The 19,148-nt window shown below is 42.3% G+C and overlaps 3 protein-coding genes and 1 non-coding gene across 5 annotated transcripts; 2 read left to right on the top strand and 2 right to left on the bottom strand.

Moving 5' to 3' along the window:
- Positions 1 to 292: 292 nt before the first annotated feature.
- islr2 (immunoglobulin superfamily containing leucine-rich repeat 2) lies at positions 293 to 3,370 on the bottom strand. The gene has a single exon (XM_068739655.1). It carries the CDS (start codon positions 3,368 to 3,370, stop codon positions 1,208 to 1,210), a length of 2,163 nt encoding a protein of 720 aa, XP_068595756.1. The 3' UTR covers positions 293 to 1,207.
- Positions 3,371 to 6,094: 2,724 nt separating this feature from the next.
- On the bottom strand, positions 6,095 to 15,561 carry sema7a (semaphorin 7A (JohnMiltonHagen blood group)). Its single transcript, XM_068739450.1, has 14 exons — positions 15,444 to 15,561; positions 15,073 to 15,212; positions 14,330 to 14,368; positions 14,126 to 14,221; positions 13,803 to 13,896; positions 13,579 to 13,689; positions 13,308 to 13,450; positions 11,780 to 11,958; positions 10,861 to 10,969; positions 10,220 to 10,415; positions 9,896 to 10,008; positions 9,153 to 9,298; positions 8,831 to 8,889; positions 6,095 to 8,699 (listed from the first exon to the last, which is right to left on the bottom strand). The coding sequence occupies exons 1-14, from the start codon at positions 15,559 to 15,561 to the stop codon at positions 8,293 to 8,295; spliced, it is 1,950 nt and encodes a 649-aa protein (XP_068595551.1). The 3' UTR covers positions 6,095 to 8,292.
- On the top strand, positions 12,646 to 12,727 carry trnal-uag (transfer RNA leucine (anticodon UAG)). Its single transcript has one exon. It is a non-coding gene; the product is annotated as a tRNA-Leu (tRNA).
- A 67-nt stretch (positions 15,562 to 15,628) lies between the features above and the next one.
- On the top strand, positions 15,629 to 18,773 carry commd4 (COMM domain containing 4). Of its 2 annotated transcripts, none has more exons than XM_068739446.1 (8): positions 15,629 to 15,875; positions 16,822 to 16,893; positions 16,990 to 17,055; positions 17,142 to 17,181; positions 17,634 to 17,753; positions 17,965 to 18,045; positions 18,146 to 18,322; positions 18,424 to 18,773. In XM_068739446.1, exons 3-8 carry the CDS (start codon positions 17,002 to 17,004, stop codon positions 18,462 to 18,464), a joined length of 513 nt encoding a protein of 170 aa, XP_068595547.1. In that variant the 5' UTR covers positions 15,629 to 15,875; positions 16,822 to 16,893; positions 16,990 to 17,001; the 3' UTR covers positions 18,465 to 18,773. The 2 variants fall into 2 exon arrangements, with proteins under 2 accessions (XP_068595547.1, XP_068595546.1); XM_068739445.1 differs by lacking the exon at positions 15,629 to 15,875 and adding an exon at positions 16,557 to 16,578.
- The last annotated feature ends 375 nt before the right edge of the window (positions 18,774 to 19,148 follow it).

The following is a 19,148-nucleotide window of genomic DNA, read 5'->3' as shown; positions in this document are numbered from 1 at the left end:
CTGATGGTTAAATTAATTTAGGAAGTGAAAGCTATAGTTTATGCGAATAGTGTTGATGGACGTTTTCAATCGGATTAACGCACTTCAGAATCACACACCACATATTTTGTCGTCTTTGAAAAGAAAGAAAAAAGGCAAAAAAATTAAAATAAAACACCCAAACCGAATTAATTTAAACTCAAACTATTATTTGTTTAATTCGATGGCATTTTTTTTCGTTTACTTTCTGAGAAAATAATACAAATAGTTTCTACATTTTTCGCCCAATAATAAATCCAACACATCGTCTGTATGGTTTCATGTATTTTTATTAATTACACGTACATAAAATTATATCAAAAAACCTTAAAAAGTCACGAGCGTTTCGTTTCGACTTACATTTCACAAAAACTCACGAAACGCGTCAAAGACGGTGAAGCCGTCGGGATGGATGTTTCTCCAGCTTCACATAAACTTACCGTCGTAAAAAAAAAAGAGAGAGAATGATTTCATTTCACATGGCTTTACATCACAGATCGACAATAACAGCTACGGTCCTCTATAGACTACATTAATAATAAAAACCACAGCAGGAATTACGCGTGACATTCCACGGAAGAGGAGCGTTTATAGAGAGGTTTTAAAGCCTAAACAGTTTGTTGAAATTAACCCGCTAATTTACCCTTTTTTAGACGCATTTACAGCGGAGCGGCGATGCGCAATAACGCAGAAGCCAAATGTCTGCATCTGGATTCAGCCGGACAGCCGACAGGGACTTTCATCCACAGACGCGCACAGCAGCGACTGAAATGGTCCCGACGACAGTTTGGTCAAAACGTTTTTAAAACATATGGCACTTTAATATTGTGCTCTCCAAGTGGAGATTCCTTTTCTTTCTTTTTTTTTATTATTTTTTTTACTTACGTTCAATTTACAGCGCGCATTTGCGCCCATCTGCGTGTCCCTCAGTGAGGGAACGTTTTGCTGCTCTCCTCATGGCTTGAGGTCTGATAGAGCTGTGCTTGCACCGTAAATACATGTTGCTTAATTTAACCTTACAGTAGATATATAAATATCACATGACTCTATCAATCTCATGAAACAGAAAAAGAAAGAGATCCATCGATTTGATCAGAAGGCTGGTAATATTGGCTGCCTCACCTCCGCTTTGATGTCGGCTACTTAACAGTAAATTATTGTACAACATACTGACGGGCGTCGCCGGAGCTCAGCGGCTTGGCTGCTTGTAGTTGCCGTTGATCTCCTCCGAGATGGTGACCGCCTCTGCCCCCAGGGGCAACTTGTCGCTGTACTCCGAGCCCATTTCAAACTCCTCCTGGTTGGTTTTGGTCGAGGATCCCGGGATGGACTCTGTCACTACGCTCCCTTCAGCCTCTCCCTCTTCGGCTCCTTCCTCTCCCTCGGCCTCCCCCTCGGCCTCGCCCAAGTCGCTGGGGTTGAACGTTTTCTCAGACTCCACGAAAGACGCCCTGGGATCGAAGTCTCCGGCCATTTGTTTCTCCAGCTGATCCGGATTCTGAGCCCTCATGATGAGCTTGTAGGTCTTCCCTTGGTACTTGTATAACAAGTGGCAGCAGGTGGCCCCCAGTAACGGAACGGTGGCCAGGCCCAGTAGGAAAATGCTGACAACCACGATGATGAGGAGGGAGGGGATCTTCTTCCGAGTTGTAAAGACGACTTGCACTTGGCAGTCCTTCCCCCCATAGGTGAGGCACAGTGTGTAATTAGTGCCAGGCTGTAAACCATGGAAGCGGTAGGCATTAACCCCCTCCTCTATGTTGGACCACTGAACCATGGAGTGTCCGTTGCCTGTATTTACACAGAGGTAGAGCATGTCTAGAGTGGTTCCGCTGGGCGAGGACTGGAGCAGACCCAGCGGCTCTTTATTCACCGTTTCCTGGTCTCCGGCGTGACTGAGGTGAAGGTTTGATTTGCTGCTGGGAAGCTGCAGCGGATTCAGCTGCACTTTGGCCTCCGTCTCTGAAACCTCCAACGCAATAACACCGAAATCAAACGTGTACTGCTTCAGGTCGTCCAAGCTCAGGTTGAAAGCGTGGTTGGAGATGAATTCACTGCTTTCCCTCGTGCCACACTTGCTCCCGAATGAGGGGTCCTTTGCAACCCCAGCGCTGTCGTCTTTGTCTGGGGAACCCTCAGGACCGGCCTTTGAATCTTCCCCAGGCTTGTTCCAGTTGAGGACACTGTTTTTGGATATCTTGGGCTCTCCGGGCCGTTTTCCAGATGGGCGGATCTTGTCCACCGTCGGACCGAGCTTTGGGTCGCCGCCATGTTTTTGGGTGACTGTCATAGTTATGTTAACTGTGCTCTCTGCTCTTCCTAACTCATTCACCGCTGAGCAGCTGTAGTTCCCGTCTTCCTTTTCACTCATACGAGAGATGATGAGCGTGCCATTTAGAAATACCAGGAATCTATTGTTGGTTGTTTTGTCATTAATTGGCAGCTCATTGATCTCCCCTGCAGAATTTTCTGTTCCCTTTACCATCTCCCCTGCAGATGGTAAAGGGAACAGATAATTCTGATTTCCTGCAGTGACCTCCCAGCTGACCTGAGGTTTAGGACTTCCTGTCGTCTCACAGTTTAAGTTGACCATGGAACCCTCGTAGATCTCCTTGCTCTCAATGTCGGGCTGGTATGTTATTGCGACAGATGGGACTGTACAGTCCAGTTTGGGCATCGATGTAACCGGCGTCCCCTTCAGGTGCTCTGGAGTTTCACAGACAATCGAATTTGGCTCGGGGACAGATATCTTAGTTTCTGAGATCCAGTCCCTCAGCCACTCCAGGCTGCAGGAGCAAGTGAAGGGGTTGCTGTAAATCTGAAGGTGGGACATGGCGGAGAGAGCAGTGAAGGTGCCCTGAGCGATAGTGGCAAACTTGTTGTTGTTGATGCGAAGCGACCTCAGGTCTTTAAGTGTGGAAAAGGCATCCTTTGGAAGGCTCACCATCTCGTTGTTGTTCATTTTCAGAAGCTGCAGGGCGGTGAGCTTGTGCAGATCATCCCATGGAAAGTTCACAATTTTGTTATGGCTGATGTCCAGGTTGCGGAGCTGAACAAGGGGGGCCAGTGTGCTCTTCTCTATGGTAACTATCTCATTGTGGGCCAGCCAGAGGGAGGTGACCTGTGTGATATCGGTGAAGCTCTTACTTTTCAGTACTTTGATCTTATTGGCAGAAAGGCTCACAGTGGTAACGTTGGAGGGGAGACCCGCGGGCACCGCCAACAGTTCTTTGTAGGCACAGTCAGCAAACTGATGTGAAAATTTATCCTGGCAGCTGCAGAGCTCTGGGCAGCATCGCACGACGCCAATCACAGTCCACAAGGCAAAGAGCTGCAGAAGCCGCCTCGCCATTTTCTCCACCTGCAAGTATCAATAACCAGACATTAGGGAAATGTAAAACGTCTATAAAATCCATTATGGCCATTAGCAGAAATGGCATCTCATATCACTTTAGATGTGTTTTACCGAGTGTGTAATGTTTTTAAAGGGCCCTTGATGATATTTAATACACAGCTTAAAAATGCGTTACAAACTCGCAGAAATCAAGAAGCTGAAAGCAAAAACAAAAACTGTCCCACAAACATTACATGCAAATCTTTTCGAATGAAGCCAGTATGTATTTTGGGGGGTTCCGACACCCGCTGTGCACAAATGCGCGTGTTTGCGTCCTGCAGCAGTTTCAGGGTCGAAGCGCATTTCCACAGTCACGCGAATACATAAAAACTGATGTTGAAAACGTTCAATTTTTGTCGCTTATTGATATATTGCACTTTAAGGAAGTATTTATTGGTAGCAGACTTTTTTTAAATCAATTTTACACGGAGGACCGGAATATTCCCGGATGCCATTGTGAATCATCATCAACAGGACGAGCCACATTTTCATCTTCCTGCTTGATTTTTTTATTTTTTTTTCTATTTTCTTATCTATCTATATTTAAGCATGAGTTACTAACCTGTCTTACCTGTCCAATATTAACTTCAACGCCCTTGTCTTATGAACCACTGTCGGAGTTTGGATTCCTCTGGAACAACTTTAATGGTGAAATAAACTGCAGTCCTCGCATGCTGCGGATCCTGTTACGTTACTTTTGCAGACAGCTCATGATGCAGGGCGGCGGAGTGAACATTTTTCCCGGTGAGTCGCTCCGCAGTCCGTCGGCGCTTTTTCCTCTCCTCCGAGTGTGTGAGGAGCCACTGCGCGTTCCCGCGGCAGCGCAGCGAGAAAAGGCACCGTGAACGCGCAGCCTCTCCCATCTCTCTCTTCATTATTAAAGATACAGAAGCTCCGGATACTCCACCCTCGAAGGCAATTTATAATTTAAGACCCGATGATTAATTTATTACCACAGTCCAATGCTAATCTTTGACCTGAATCGAGTTCCCGCAGGTTATTGTCTGTAAGAGTTCCAAAAGCACTGGTAGATTTTAAGTTTAGTTACCCTGCGAGGCTGCAGAAAAACAGCAACATGTGATTTCCCTTCACTCAGGGATCATTTATATTATATTACTGATTGGTAAAATCAATTGGTAAAACAAGAAGAGGTATAAAAATATAGAATATTTGTCACAAACAACATTTAAATGAACGTGTCGCGATTTAAGTCAAGTTATTATTTTGTCTCGTGTTTAAGGACTTTTTCCTGCGCAAATAGCGCCATCTTTTGGTGGAGTTCAGGTACACACAAGTTCGAGAGACCGACTCAATCTCTCCCCTTTGAAATATTTACATTCTTAATATTTGTAGTTGAAAAGTATTTTATTGCTTGTGACTCTCGCTTTCTCTCTGTCTGAATGAAATTAAAAGCCCGGATCCACCTTTGTTTTGGGCTCTATAGTCCATTTAATTAAAGCATTTTATATCATGGACTCTGAAAGCCGATGGAAATTTATTTTTGCAAGTGAAATGTCCTAAATAGGTAATCTAATGGAATAAATATACAAATATATGTACAAACAGGCGCGTGAGTCTTCCTTTGAAACAGATTTGTGCGTCAATCTTGAAGAACCAGGGCTTCGGGTGAAGACAGACCCCAGGTTGGAGTATTGTTATACAACACTGACCTCTATTGTCCGAAGGGTGCAACTACAACGATATTTTCTTGAATAATTGCAGCACGTTCATAGTGAGAACTTCACAGAGATAAGATAAGTAACATATTTTTGATAAAGTCAAACATCTGTGTTATGTTGTACATATTTAAGTGCATTTCTTTTTAATCCTTAGAAAGATTTTGCCTGCAGACAGATTTGTGCTTTTGTGCTACTAGTCCTTGGACCTTTGCTGCCTTGAGTCGCAACAGGAAAACATTGTGCTGTAAACTGCGGCCCAGGTCTTCAGAGGATTAGGGTCCTCTTGTTCACATAGCAGAGCACAGCTGTATTTATGGCCACCCTTATCATGGTTTAGATTGCAGTGAGAAACCATCTGTAGAATCAGAGCAGCTAATAGTTTGTGTGGGGACATTGATAGTGCTACTTTTGGTAATGTTTACCCAACCCAACATGAAGGCAAACACAAATGTTCCCTCTGCACCACTGGTTATGTTTTTGTTTTCATCCTACCACTTGAGCAGGGTGTCTCTGGATTAAATGTAACAGTGTGGTGGAAGTCATGACTCATGCAGACAACACAGAACATGTATAACCTCAGATCCATGGAAACGTATTTTGCATCTGCACATGGACTGTGAGTTACCTCGGCAGCATGAAACAGACTAGGTGCTCCAGTCAAGCGTCGCTCTACCTGCAGATGAAGAATCCATAATCTCAGAGTGACCTGACAGGAACACTTGTGTAAAGTAGGCGGGGTCACCTGTCATGTTGTGCTCCATGCTGCAGTCTGTGACTCATCAGACTGCACATGGTTAGTGCATCCCCGTAACCATCTACGAGTGGACTCCCTGTAAAAAAATATCAAGGCTTTTCAGCCATATTATTTATATAATTTAAATACGACAGCAGTAAAGTGTGCGGTAGGAGTGACGGTGGAGTTTAGTCTAGAGGCCGGACTGCACCAGGGATCAGTTCTCAGCCCCTTTTTGTTTGCCTTGGTGATGATGGTAAGCAGATGAGGTGAGACAGGAATTTATTTAATTTAAAGAATATAAGTATAACAAAACATACAAGATGTTCAGAAACACATACACTTCCTTAATTTATAAAATCTCCAGTATGAAACAAAGTTTTAATAATAAAATAAGTTAACATTTTATCAAAACCCTGCTTAAATAAAAATAAAATAATAATATAGATATATAATTAATCTTTGTATGAGCCACGGTGGCGCACTGTGTAGCGCTGTCTCGGGTTCCATCCACCCAAGGACCTGGAACTTTTCTGTGTGGAGCTGCATGTCCTCCCTGGGTCTGTGTGGGCTCTGTCCAGGTTCTCTGGCCCACTCATCACCAGCAGCTTGCGGTGGAGATAATTCTGTCCCTAAATTGTACCGTAGGTGTGAATGTGAGTGGGAGGCTGAACAACCCTACAGAGGAGGAACGCTTCCAGCAAATAAATAAATCGTGTTTCATTTCAAGATACTTGAGCTGTCATCTTGATTAAAGTGAGACTGTGATGAAGGATACACATATAATCTTCTTTTACAAATGAAAAGCATAATTCTTAATATCCAATGAAATTCAAAACATTCAATCCACTCAGGATCGGCTGCTACAGGCTCTGCTGGTTTAATATGAGATTTGGGTAGCCAAATGCTGGGAAACTTCAGCTGGATATTCTGATCTTTGTCTACTTTTGGGAGCATTTAGCACGATCCTGTATTTCTAACCAACAGTGGCTACAGTTCAAAGAAAGTTGCATAGTTTCCCTTTAATATAAGCAGGAGCAGTGAAACCTCCGCTGAGGCCGAGTATAGCCTCTGAGGAGTCTGTCATTCTTATTTATTTTTTATGTCACACCTAAAATGCCATTCTTTCACCATAAGAAGACAGATTTCAAAACAGCTGCTCCAGAACAACCAGTTTGTTCTCTTCCACTGGGCAGATTCCTCCCAAACCTTAATCCCCCGTTTCCCTGAGTTTACATTTATAAAAATGTTCTTGCAAATCTTTCTATGATTGTTTTAGTTAAATGGAAGCAATGCTGGAACCCCCCCCCCCCCCAATGGATTCAATGTTTTCTTCTTTGGGATGATAATCTTTCACTCCCTCAACCTGACCCACCTCTTTTGTCCACTGACTGTTGTGATGAGTTAAGCACATGTAGCGTCAGGAATATGGGGCCAAACGGTCCGACCTTTGCCGACAACGCCACTTTAGGACTTGCAACCTAAAGATCTATTTAATTTGTTCCGTTGGTCCCAGACTCGTTTTAGCGGGTTTCCCCACCCACAGGTCCGCTCACAGCGATGACCAGCACGGCATTAGGGATTCAAATCATTTATTAACACTCTAAAAGCAAAACTAACAAAAGAAAAGGAGAGACACGGCAGTGACAGTCTACGGCCAACCTGCCTTTGAGACGGGGAAAACACAAATGAGGACTTGGAACGAGGGAGGGGAAGCACCTATATACGCCCCCCCCCAATCAGTGGTAAATGGGCCACAGGTGCTCCCTCCCACACCTGCCTGCCCAATTAACTCCAATCACCCGGTTACACACAGCAGGGAACTTCAAAGGGTCGCTGGATGCCTCCGCCCAATCCCACACACTAACGATAATCTATTATTAGTGCATTGTACACAGGAATGCCACATTTCCCTAACCTCTAATTAGCTTTCCTCACACGTGCTCACCATATTACAAGCCACTCCTAATGGCTGTTTACTGCGCTGTCTGACTTCAAGTCACAATCACAACATATTGCTGCTGGGTTTCAGTTTGGCTTGTGCAACTTTTCCAGGTTGCAACCTGGAGATGGAATTCTTTCTGCTTATCTCCTACACCTTCCCCCTGGTTTCTGAAGAAGGAAAATATTCACACCGTTTACTGATCCTCCCGACTTATCTGCTGATTCACACACAAACTTGGTTCTTCGCATATTTGAAGGCGTGCGCTCTACTTCTGACGCACACCGCTGCTTTCTCCCACCAACACTCTGACCCCTTCCTGCTCTGGCTTTCACTTCCCTTAAAAAAAGAAATAAAAATCTTGTTTCCACTTTAAAGCCAAAACAAATAAGGTTTACATCGCTCAGTGGGAGTTTTCCGCAGCTTCAGCATTGTCAGGATGGATTTTCTGTTTCTTGGCTGAGCCATTTGCAGTGGCGAGAAAAAAAAAGGCCAGAAAATGTTGGAGTTAAAACGTTTCTATGGTCTATGGACACCTTACCCTAAACTCCATCACTGCTACAGCCAGTCCAAGGTTGACCCATAGCCGCGATACAAACGCTGATGCAGCATTGATTGCGTGACGGCTTCCGTCGTTCTGTGTCTCGGGGACCTTTTGCTCTGTTAGCTGATATTTCTTCCTGGCTGTAGTGTAGTTTCTTTCTTTGGAAATACACTCATAGTTGCCATAGTTCTCTTGCGTCATGGCAGAAATGAGGTGCAGGCAGTTAGACTGCATTTGCAGACACGGACTGGTCTGGTTTCCATGTTTCCAGGTGTAGACGGCGTGGTAAGAGTTTATCGGACAGGACAAATAGAAAGGGACATCCAAAGGGACCGAGTGGACCGTCCTCAGATCCACTGGTGATGGCGTCACTGAAAGGCTCAATGGTTCTACAAGAAAGGATGGGGGGGGGGGGGGCAAGGTTAAACATTTTGTGAGACTCGTATTTGCGTAATTGTCTCAATTGTTTCTTCTTTTATTGCATATTAAATAGCATCCCAGCTTTTTAGGAATCCGTTACCTTTAACTGATTTAATGCACACTCTTATGTCCTGATCCGTAATACTTTGAATGCCTCCTCTGTGGACAAAGACAAAACACATAAGCTATGAAGTGCAAGTACACGTGAGGGATCACAACATCAATCTGGTATTTTTTGTTAGAAATATTTGCCTTTCTAACAATGTTAATTATCCTGAATCAAGATTCATCTCTGCCTTACAGAAAGGCAATGTTCAAAAGAGCATGCAGAGACCAGCGTTCTCCCTTCTTTGATGGTGCTGTAAGGAAAGGCTTAGTGTCGCTATCAAGTCTACTAAAGGGAAAGACTCGTTCATGCTTACAGGACAGTGGGCGAGCATCCAAGCCTCGTCCAGGAACAGTACGGATCCCGGGCCAAAACACAGTCTTCACAGGTGTCGCCGTATTCCCGACACCTCTGGAGGTCAATCGTGGAAATTTTCTCTGAAAATCCCACCACTAATTTTTTCTGACCAAAGAAAGAGAACATCTTTTCACTTTAAACATGAATTAATTTCCATTAATTACCGGTAACATTAATATTAAATCCCAAGTTACAACAAATGCATCTCAAGCCAGTACCCAAGTCCTAAACTTTGAATTTGACCTAACGTTAAGCCATTTTAACGACTGCTCCTTGTTGTAGGAGTCTCTAATTTTTCATATTAAAAATGTTGTCTTTGCACTTGAGAGAAACTTTTGAGGAATTTGGGTAAAATGCAGTCAAAATCTTGTAATTTGTTTTTTTCTTGTTCTTCACAAACATCTTGTGAAGGAAACTCCTGAATCTTCTGCAGCTAATCGATCCACGAGTCAATAGTTTGTGCTGCAGATCCAAAAAAATCTGCTAATGATTTTCTTTGGGTTTGTTACCCCTCAAGGCCCCTGTCAAACCATTTAAAATAATTGATTGAATGAATATAAAGTATTGATTAATGTGGCTTAAAATATAACATTGTATACATTTCGGTAAAATGAAAGAAACACAAGAAAAAGAAAACAATGCTGCAACGTCTGCACATTTAACAATAATATGCATATTATTAATAATTTAAATCCATGTTACCCTTTTGGAGTCAATTTTCATTGACTGTACGGATGAACGGCTTGAAAGTTGAGTTTCAGAGATGACAAAAGGTTTAGAGCCAACCTCCAATACTTTGTGCATCCTCCCAGAATCTGTTAAAACACACAAATGCCTGTTCACAATGTTGATAATTCAAGACTGGCGACTATATTTTTAGGCCATTGTTGCTCACAGAGATTGTGTAGACAATGCATGAATACAAGCCGGAACAACAGGGAAACACTAGATCGTATAAATAGCCAAACAAAATATTGAAGACCTTGGAGCGGTTGGAAAGTGCACCTTTTTGGAGCCACTACATACCAGTGGATAGCAGCAGAATGCTATGCATGCTCTGGTCAGCGGCTTGGACTCGATCCACAGCCATCTTGGTGTAGTTGTTGCTGCTGACATAAAACGGAGATGCACGACGAATGGAGTGAACCCAGTCAGTCATCTCTGGATGATCCTTCACCACATTGACAGTGGCCAGTGGCAGGCTTCTGCTGTTTTTGACACACTGAAAAATACAAAGTGGGGTTTTTTGGGGGGGGAAGGTTTTCTGCATACTTACTGGGAACATTTCATTCCCAGTATACAAATCTGAAGGCATCTGAAGCTGGTGATAGCAACACTGAGACAAACATTTTCCTCGTGCTGCAAACAGAGTTCTCTTTAAAAGAAGCAAGATCATTTCTGTAATAGGAAAATAAGACTATAGTTCAGACAGACTTATCTATGATGAATTTCTCTGTGTCCTTTGACTACAGGGCTGAACTCACAAATATCTCATGAAGAGAACTAGAATTGGGATCCAGTGATGGAAACACTGAGCTGTATTTCATGGGCGTAAGTAATGCAGATACACATGTGTTCCATGCCGCCGCCCGTTTATGTCACAAGTTCCATCAGGGCTGAAACTAGAATGAAAGTCTGAGCAACATAGCAACAAAACAAATCCTCACCGTTCCTGGCCTCGGTTTGGGGACGTCTTTGTCATATCCCTTGAAAGTTGAGTTCTCAAATATTTCTTCAATCATTCCTACAGAATAGATGCAAACTGCTGTCGAGTTCCTACAAGAGAAACAATAAAAGTGACGCTAGCGCGGTTTTGTACAGGCCTACTAGTTAGTTAGGGCTATGGTTTACTCTGATTGGCTGAATCTGTTTGCAGATTGTCCTATCGGAGTAATGATTTATTTCAAATGCATTTAGCTTGGGTGATTATTGGATGATTGAGTGACTTCTACGCTGGACATAGAGGGTGGGGTACAAAATGGAACATACCAGATTCATGCAACCCCATCACTCAAACTATATATGCCTGACACATTACAGGGAACCGCCTTTATCACACCACATTAGAGGTTTACATTTCCGTTTCAATCACACCAACTCTTGCAGAGGGCCGATTGGGGAGGACAACGCTCGCCTCCCTTCGCAGAACCACCTGACCCACTCTGAGCAAAAGAAACATCAGGATATCTAAACGTTTTACTTTGATTAAAAGGCAACTTGTGCAACTCTACCTTGCTGAATCAACCCTTTAAATTAATAATCATGAAAGCATGCATCGTCTAATATGAGACAAAAAGTTAGTGGGGAACTAAGTAATGTGGCTAAATCTTGTCTTTTTTGTTGGACGGAGACAAAAAACATTTTGCAGAAACAAACAATACAATATTCACTTTCTCTTCATTTATCACTTGGGCAAGCTTTGCTGTTAGTTTCAACGTACTGCATAAGCAAACCCTCCAGACCAGGATATGTTTTAACTCCATGAAACAACAACAGCTTAAAAACGCCACTCGATGCTACCCTGTCAGCATGTTGTCCCTGCTGTTGCTTAGATGCTGACAATTAAGAGAAGGGAAAGTGTCTCACCAGCTGCTTGTGAAAAGGGCATAGACTCTGGTGTCACGCCAGTCCTCAGCATGTATCACATAAACGTCTTGCAGACGGTTGAAATAGAGGGACTCCTCTGGAAACCCACAGACAAGCCGGGCCTTGAGGAAAGATGTCCACATGTTCTGGAAGAATCTTTTTGATCCGCCTTCATCCACCTGCAAAATAATTCAAAGGAATCGTGCCGGGAAGACATCGCTTTGACTTTTCTAGCACATCAAAATTCACCAACTAAAGGTTATTTGATACGACTGATATTATGATATCAAGAACAAAGCAGTAGCTTGTTATTTGGACAAGCCTTGTGTGCAGGTGTCAAATAACAAGTTGTTGAAAAGCCTTTGTTTCACCACAATAATGCCGCACTGCCTCAGGAAGACGTTTGGTACAAATGGAGGAAACGAGGTCTCCCTGCAGCAGATGTTTGCATTACATCAGTCTGGTTAAACACTTTAATTATGCCTTGGAGTATTATAGTCCCAGAGCTGCATAATATCACAACACACAATAATGTAGTAGCCCAATAAAACGAGTTCGATCAAACCTGCTGTTCTATGGATTCAATTGTAAATAGAGGCCGGCCTTAGAAGTCGTCCTTGAAACAAATATTAAAGTCAGCATCAAGCAAAGGCCGACAGATGGTGATGCTTCACCTTGTTTATTTCCTAAACTCCACAGGGAAGAAGCAGACGCAGCAGACGCTCCCATAGGATATTCAGCTGAAGTAGCACACGGGTCAGGTTTGTGTTTATTCCATAACAAGCGTTCAAACGCTATCTGCCGATCAGAATTGAGAGTTGGCATTCGCTCTCTATCTGTATACATGTTTTTCATCTTCAACATGTGGTAGTGTGGCCGAGTGGTCTAAGGTGCTGGATTTAGGCTCCAGTCATTTTGGTGGCGTGGGTTCAAATCCCACCGCTGCCAGCATGTCTTTATTCAGGCAGTGTCGAAGGCACCAGGTTTGAATCCATTTTGTGCCGAGTTCTCCCTGTTTGCGTATGGCTTTCCTCCCACCTCCAAAAACAAGCAGTTTAGTTGATTTAATCGCTCCAAATTGTCCGTAGTGTGTGAATGTGTGCGTGAGTCGTTGTCTGCCTCTGTGTGGGGATGTGTCTTGGGTGTACCCCGCCTCTCGCCCATAGCAAGCTGGGATAGACTTCCGTGACCCGCAAAGCAGAACAGCGGCTTTAGCGATGAGACGATTGTCTCATCTACCGGAAAATGGATGAATGGCATAATTACAAAATGTGTTCTTTACCATGACAGTTGATAAACAACGTAAACGTATGCGGGAGTGGCGGTATTTTGATACTCGTACTTGCTTCTCAAAAATAAAAATGTCAATATTTAAAAGCTGCACATATCTATCAAATTCTTTTCTCATAGAATTTCCCAGCTGGAGTCATTGGAAAACTCTAACGTCACTTCTGAATGTCTGTTAGCTTGACAGATTTTTGGAATAATTTGCAGCAGTCTAATAAGGCGAGTCTCACATCCAGCGTACCTTGCAAACTCGCGCAACCTTTGTTATCCAGGGGTCAGCCTCTGGGTTCACATCGCCGTTCTTTTCACGAAAAAAGATGTAAATCTTTTCATTGTCAGGGTCTTCCTTCCGTTTCACCCAGGATGCAGAGATGAACGTGGGCTCTGAGCGAGGAAAACATTCTCGCATTAGACAGTGTTGTGTCAGTACAGAATATGTTTAGTTGCACCAAGAAGTGAGCGGAGCAGCCTGAGTTAAGGGTTTCAGGCTAGGCCTTCTGTTGTTGACCCACCTGTGACCCACTTGTCATACATCCACACGTTGGTTCTGCTGCCAGCTTTCCTTCTGAATTGCAATGAACTTCCATCAGTATCTAAAGGTGCTGCTGAATATAGATCTCCTTCTAAAAATGGCAGAGGGACATCACAAGAAGTGGTACAAAGGCATATTTAATTATTGAGCATGCATCTATGGTCTATGGTCGCACAAGCATGGGCTCTATTTTTATCACCTTACCTACAGACAGATACAAGGAGTTCTGAGTGTGCATGAATGGAGAGATTCCTGTCCCCTCTATTATTTCATGAGACTGGTTGTTGACCGGAGAAAACTGCACAGCAACAGAACAGAGGCAGAATTTTATCACAGACGACCTTCTGAAATTACAGACAGCTTTTGAATTAAAGTTTAATGAGCTTCTTCTCCAAACAGCTCCATGCTTTAATTAGGTTTGCGCTGCCAAAGCAATTAAAGTTACCTTCCTACAAAAAAGTGCAGCATGTCGCACAGTCGTGACATTAGCATACAACAGCAATTCAGTGACGTGTGCAAATACTCACAAGTTTCCAACACTGTGGCTTTTGTCCATTTGTTCCACAGACAAACAGGCTGTCCTGAAACTTCTCGATGACAGTGATGACATTTTGACAGGGGCCCTGCAGAGACTGCGTTATTAGCATCACACAGAAGCAAGTACACAGATCAGTCAAAGATTACGAGCAGCCACTTCTGATGAAACAAATCATCACTCTCTATTTACTGACCTCTTTGCACTGTTGCTCTGTTGTTGTCAGAGATAATTCCTGAAGGTGAAATTATTTTTTTAGACAAATACAGTTAATCCAGTTTTCACTTGAACAAAGTTCTAGTTTTACAAATATTTTTTTTCTATTTATAACCCACTAACCAATAAAGAATGTTGCACTTAGTGCCCAAACTACTGTTTTTGGTGGTTGAATAATGTCTGAAATAGTTGGATGATATAAGAAAAAAAGAAAAAAACTCAGGTTTACATTCTAAACCAAAACCTCTTTCACTCAGGATAATGCCTTTTACTGAAATGGCTTCAGTTGCCCATATCCATTAGTGAAATGAAGATGTATGCCTGTCATATGGTTAGAATTTAATGGAATTTCTTGAAAAAAAACTTGGAATCATTATCTTTAAGCAAATTAAATTGAATTAATTGCTGGGTTATGAAATAAACATTTGTAGCACATCAAATTGCTTTTTGAATTGCGTTCAATGAATTAATAAGCAGCAGCGACTCCTGACTTGCAGCCGAATCGTGGCGTTGACAGAATATCTGTCAGTGGTTGCGTGACAAACTCGCTGAATAACCCAAAGTCTGTGACAGCCATCTGTTCGAGTGCAGCATCTCATTATACCCCAGCTGTAATGGTGTCCAGTAATAAAGTTGGGAGCCCATCAATAAACCATTAAACAACTTGGTGACGAAAAGTATATGGGGAAATCACCAAAATGCAAAAGATCTATTGCCACCCACCTCTATTATATGATAGCTGTCCACATCAATCTTTAAAACAAAATCAGTCCCTCCAACATACATCTCCTCGGAGTCTTCAAGATAGAGGAACACGCTGTGGTTCTGATAGACTTGGTATTGAAATCCATCAGTGATTGAATCTACAGGAAGATGAAAGGAACACATCATCTCTGTAAGTAATGATCAGAATGAAGGATGGTCGCAGTGGGCATGCGTTCACATCCCAGAGTAAGTTGTAGGTAGAAGCATCAACTAGAAGTCAGTTTAGAACACAGGAATAACGCGCTGCTTGATATTTCTGACAGTCTACACATATCGAGTCGATTCATCTTAGATATCAAATTGTCGACGAGGTGTCAAGTCAACGTTACCTTTGATGAGAATTCTCGGATTGTCTGCCGAACCGAAAATCGGTGTGTCCTTCCAGGCGACACCAAGGACGCGTGAAAAACAAGCGAGCCAAACGTGGAGGAAAACAGTCTGCCTCATGCTGAGCGCAATTCTGTTATCAGTGGGTGACAGTTTGAGAGCAGAGTTTATTCTGCGATAAGCCTATTAGAGCTCCTGCCCAGACGAGGCGGTGCTCTCTCTCTCTCTCTCTCTCTCTCTCTCTCTCTCTCCCTCTCTCTTTCTCTCTCCCTCTCTCTCTCTCTCCCTCTCTCTCTCTCTGTCTCTACGATCTCTAATTTTATTTTATTTTGTTTTATTTTTAATGGTTCAAAATGTAAAAGAAAACTGGAACATTCAAAATCTTCATACGTGCTATTTCAAGCGGAATCGATCCATTTAAAACCGACGCGGAGGTGAGACGGTCGCCAAGGCGCACCTGTCAAATTGATGACGGTGGATTTACGCACCGCTTTGTCCTACTTCTAACGTTGTACATTTTGCGTAGCTAAAATTATTCCAATATAGTTAATTTTAAAAAATACGGTTGAGCAGCTATACGCACTCGGATGCGCTTAATCTCCCCTTTGCGCATTCCCGACAAGCCTATTTAAAGACTGTAGCGCGCCTTTGCTGAGTCACAGACCTGCAGCGTCAGCGCTTAATGCCAAATTAAGCGCCACTGCACGAATGTCAATGTTAATATATCACGACTGGACAAAGTTTAATGTTCAGCTATAAACTGGTGATGCACGGGCCCTTCAACTTCACTTAAAGCTATTAAAAAAGGTTATTTCATTATAGTAATTGGTGAATAAAATGAATATTCAGGGGGTTGTGGCTTGATAAATTAAACCAAATTATCAGACGTGAATGAACATCTTGTGATGAAAAGAAAACATGTTTAAATTAACACGTTTGACGGTAAAGATTATGTCATAAAAATTGTGTTATTATTAGTAAAATTATATTTGACCACTCAGTCCTCCCTTGACAGGAGACAGAAGGAGCCTGTCAAGGGAGGGAGGAGCCCCTCCCTACCGTTTACCTATTAGATGAGCGGAAGCAGTAAAGTTCTTCCGGTTCATCTTTCCACTGGTCAGCTGACTTGCTACCATGGTAAACATTTAACAAAGGCTATATTAAACACACGTTTGCTTAGTTAGACGTCAATTTGACAATAGCATATTTTTATTTGCATGAAATTTAAATCGCTGAATCTTTTATTTTTTACCTCAACAGTGTCGTAGCGCAGCTATTAGATAGCTAACAGGCTAAGCTAGCTTCTAATGATGAATAGCTCATGTAAATGCTTTCCTTTACAGCAAATAACACTTCTGTGTTGTTGTTTTTTTTTTTTAGCGGTTTCGTTTCTGTGGAGATTTGGACTGTCCAGATTGGGTACTAGCCGAAATCAGCACATTAGCGAAGATTGTGAGTAATTAAAAAGCGACAATAAATCCATATCAATGCAATCTTAAAGTTCATTCAATACTAATGCGTGTGTCTCCTGTCCCACTAACGTAACAGTCAAGTGTGAAAATGAAGCTCCTCTGTGCTCAAGTGCTGAAGGACTTGCTCGGGGAAGGCATTGATGTAAGAGTTTAAAGTAGTTCCACTAAATCAGTCGTCTTTAAACCAACACGATTTCATGATACTGATCAGTGTTGTCTTCTCCCTAGTATGACAAGGTTACAAAGCTTACTGCAGATGCAAAGTTCGGTAAGTCTACCCTAAAAGATAATGTTATTAGTTGTGTATAACTATGTTATAAAACCACTGCATGATATGGAAACTCTTTCATGATCACAGAAATATTAGAATAGATTATTTTTAGGTACTTTCTTAAATCTACAATGATTCCTCTTGTTTGATGAAAACGTTTACTGTGAATGTTATATTCAGTGTAAAATCAAATCTGTATCGTGTGCCTTGTGGTGAATCTGCATTGCTCGTCATAAACCGGTGGTTCCATGCATAAATGAGTGAAGGCTGGTTCACTTTGATGGGTCAGTCAGACTAGTACAGTCTATTCACTGTAAGTCCTGCAAATGGAAGGATAAAAGCTCAGACAAAGTGTCCTCAAGTACTTTGACAATGTCATAATTGTGTTTTTGTTCTTTATATATATATATATATATAGCATGCATTCATAATCTGAATCTATTTTACAGAGAGTGGAGACATCAAAGCTAGTGTGGCAGTGCTCAGTTTCATTTTCTCCAGTGCAGCAAAGCATGATGTTGACAGTGAATCTCTTTCTAGTGAGTTGCAACAACTGGGTCTGCCTAAAGGTTAGTTCAACAGTGATTGTGTTGCATGTAATGTTTGATGTATATTCTCCATACCATGTTTTATTTGATAGATTTTATTCTTATTTTTTGCCTTTTGATTGCTTCATGCTCTGTTTGTTTTTATTTCCAATAAGGATGTTTTGAAAAAAAACTTCACGTATCAATCCAGCTAAAGTAAGACTTTGCTTGAAACACACACTTATTCTTTCAGAACACACGACGGGGCTCTGTAAGTCGTATGAAGACAAACACAATGCACTACAAGACAAACTACGAGAGACGAGTCTGAGACGTGAGTATTTAAGTCTGTCTTATTGTTTCAAAGAGGAGGACAAATGTATCTGATGTTGAAAGCTGAACACACTGACTCAGGGGTTCCACATGCATTTCAGTGGGGCGACTGAAAGGCGTGTCCTGGCGTGTCGACTATACTCTGAGCTCCAGTGAGTTGAGGGAAGTGAATGAACCGATGGTACATCTGAAACTGGAGTTACAAGGAGCGGCGTCGGGCTCCACCGAGACTTCTGTTTTCGCTGTGTCTGCTGACAAGTTCAGAGTCTTGCTCGCAGGTACTGCATCGTCTCTCACGTGTTCCGTATTAACATTTTGAATGTACACAATTAAGTTGTGTTGACTATGTTCCTGTGTGTGTGCGTGTTTGTTTCTGTAGAGCTCAAGCAGGCCCAGGCTATGATGAATTCACTGCAATGAAGTGTGGGCAAAGACATCAGACATGAATTCTGATCCGAGGCTGGAAACAAATGGCACTGATTGGTTGACATTTGCCGCACTTATATTTTGTACAGTGAAACATTTCTTTTTGTGAATCTAGTCGTCTCAACGGCTATGTGAACGACTCATTCCTGATCTGGACTGACGGATATTGTTTATTATTATTATTAAGTGGTGTCATGATTTGTCACTGAAACATGAGTACTGAGTAGGGACAATTTTGTAAAATATTGTACATTCATTTACACATTTTGTAATCGTGCTGTTATTTTGTGTTCTACATGTAATCATACATATCAAAATAAATTGTAAATGCAGTTGAGTTGCTAGCATCAGGGTTTTTTGGACCAAACCTCACCAGATCTCTTCACCCCAACGGCGTGTTCATGGAATCACGAAGCGGCACCAGACTAAATCACACGGTTTATCCTGGCCTGTGCAGCATTTGTCTCTCACTGATTAGTGATGGGACCTTGGCGTACCAGCACTATCTATGGCTCCGGTTGGCCATTCATGTTTTGACTCCCTTAAATTAGATAAATGGCTAAACTTGATTCTGAAGGCCAGAGACCTCGAAAACACGTGATAAAGCAGCATAATTAAATTTAATGATGTCATAGGATTGTAATGATTGATCTTCTCTCAGTGTGTATGAATTTCTAA

The sequence above is a fragment of the Brachionichthys hirsutus genome, chromosome 5 (assembly GCF_040956055.1).
Source record: "Brachionichthys hirsutus isolate HB-005 chromosome 5, CSIRO-AGI_Bhir_v1, whole genome shotgun sequence".
Taxonomy (NCBI): domain Eukaryota; kingdom Metazoa; phylum Chordata; class Actinopteri; order Lophiiformes; family Brachionichthyidae; genus Brachionichthys; species Brachionichthys hirsutus.
This window is presented reverse-complemented; position numbering and strand designations above follow the sequence as displayed.

Coding starts and splice junctions, on each gene's coding strand:
- commd4 (XM_068739445.1), top strand. Junction 17,056..17,141: donor TGCTCGGGGAAGGCATTGAT/GTAAGAGTTTAA, acceptor TCTTCTCCCTAG/TATGACAAGGTTACAAAGCT. Junction 18,046..18,145: donor ACGAGAGACGAGTCTGAGAC/GTGAGTATTTAA, acceptor CATGCATTTCAG/TGGGGCGACTGAAAGGCGTG.
- islr2 (XM_068739655.1), bottom strand. CDS start 3,370: ATGGCGAGGCGGCTTCTGCAGCTCTTTGCCTTGTGGACTGTGATTGGC.
- sema7a (XM_068739450.1), bottom strand. CDS start 15,561: ATGAGGCAGACTGTTTTCCTCCACGTTTGGCTCGCTTGTTTTTCACGC. Junction 11,959..13,307: donor AGGTTGCGCGAGTTTGCAAG/GTACGCTGGATG, acceptor ATTATTTTGCAG/GTGGATGAAGGCGGATCAAA. Junction 8,700..8,830: donor GTGCATTAAATCAGTTAAAG/GTAACGGATTCC, acceptor CCTTTCTTGTAG/AACCATTGAGCCTTTCAGTG.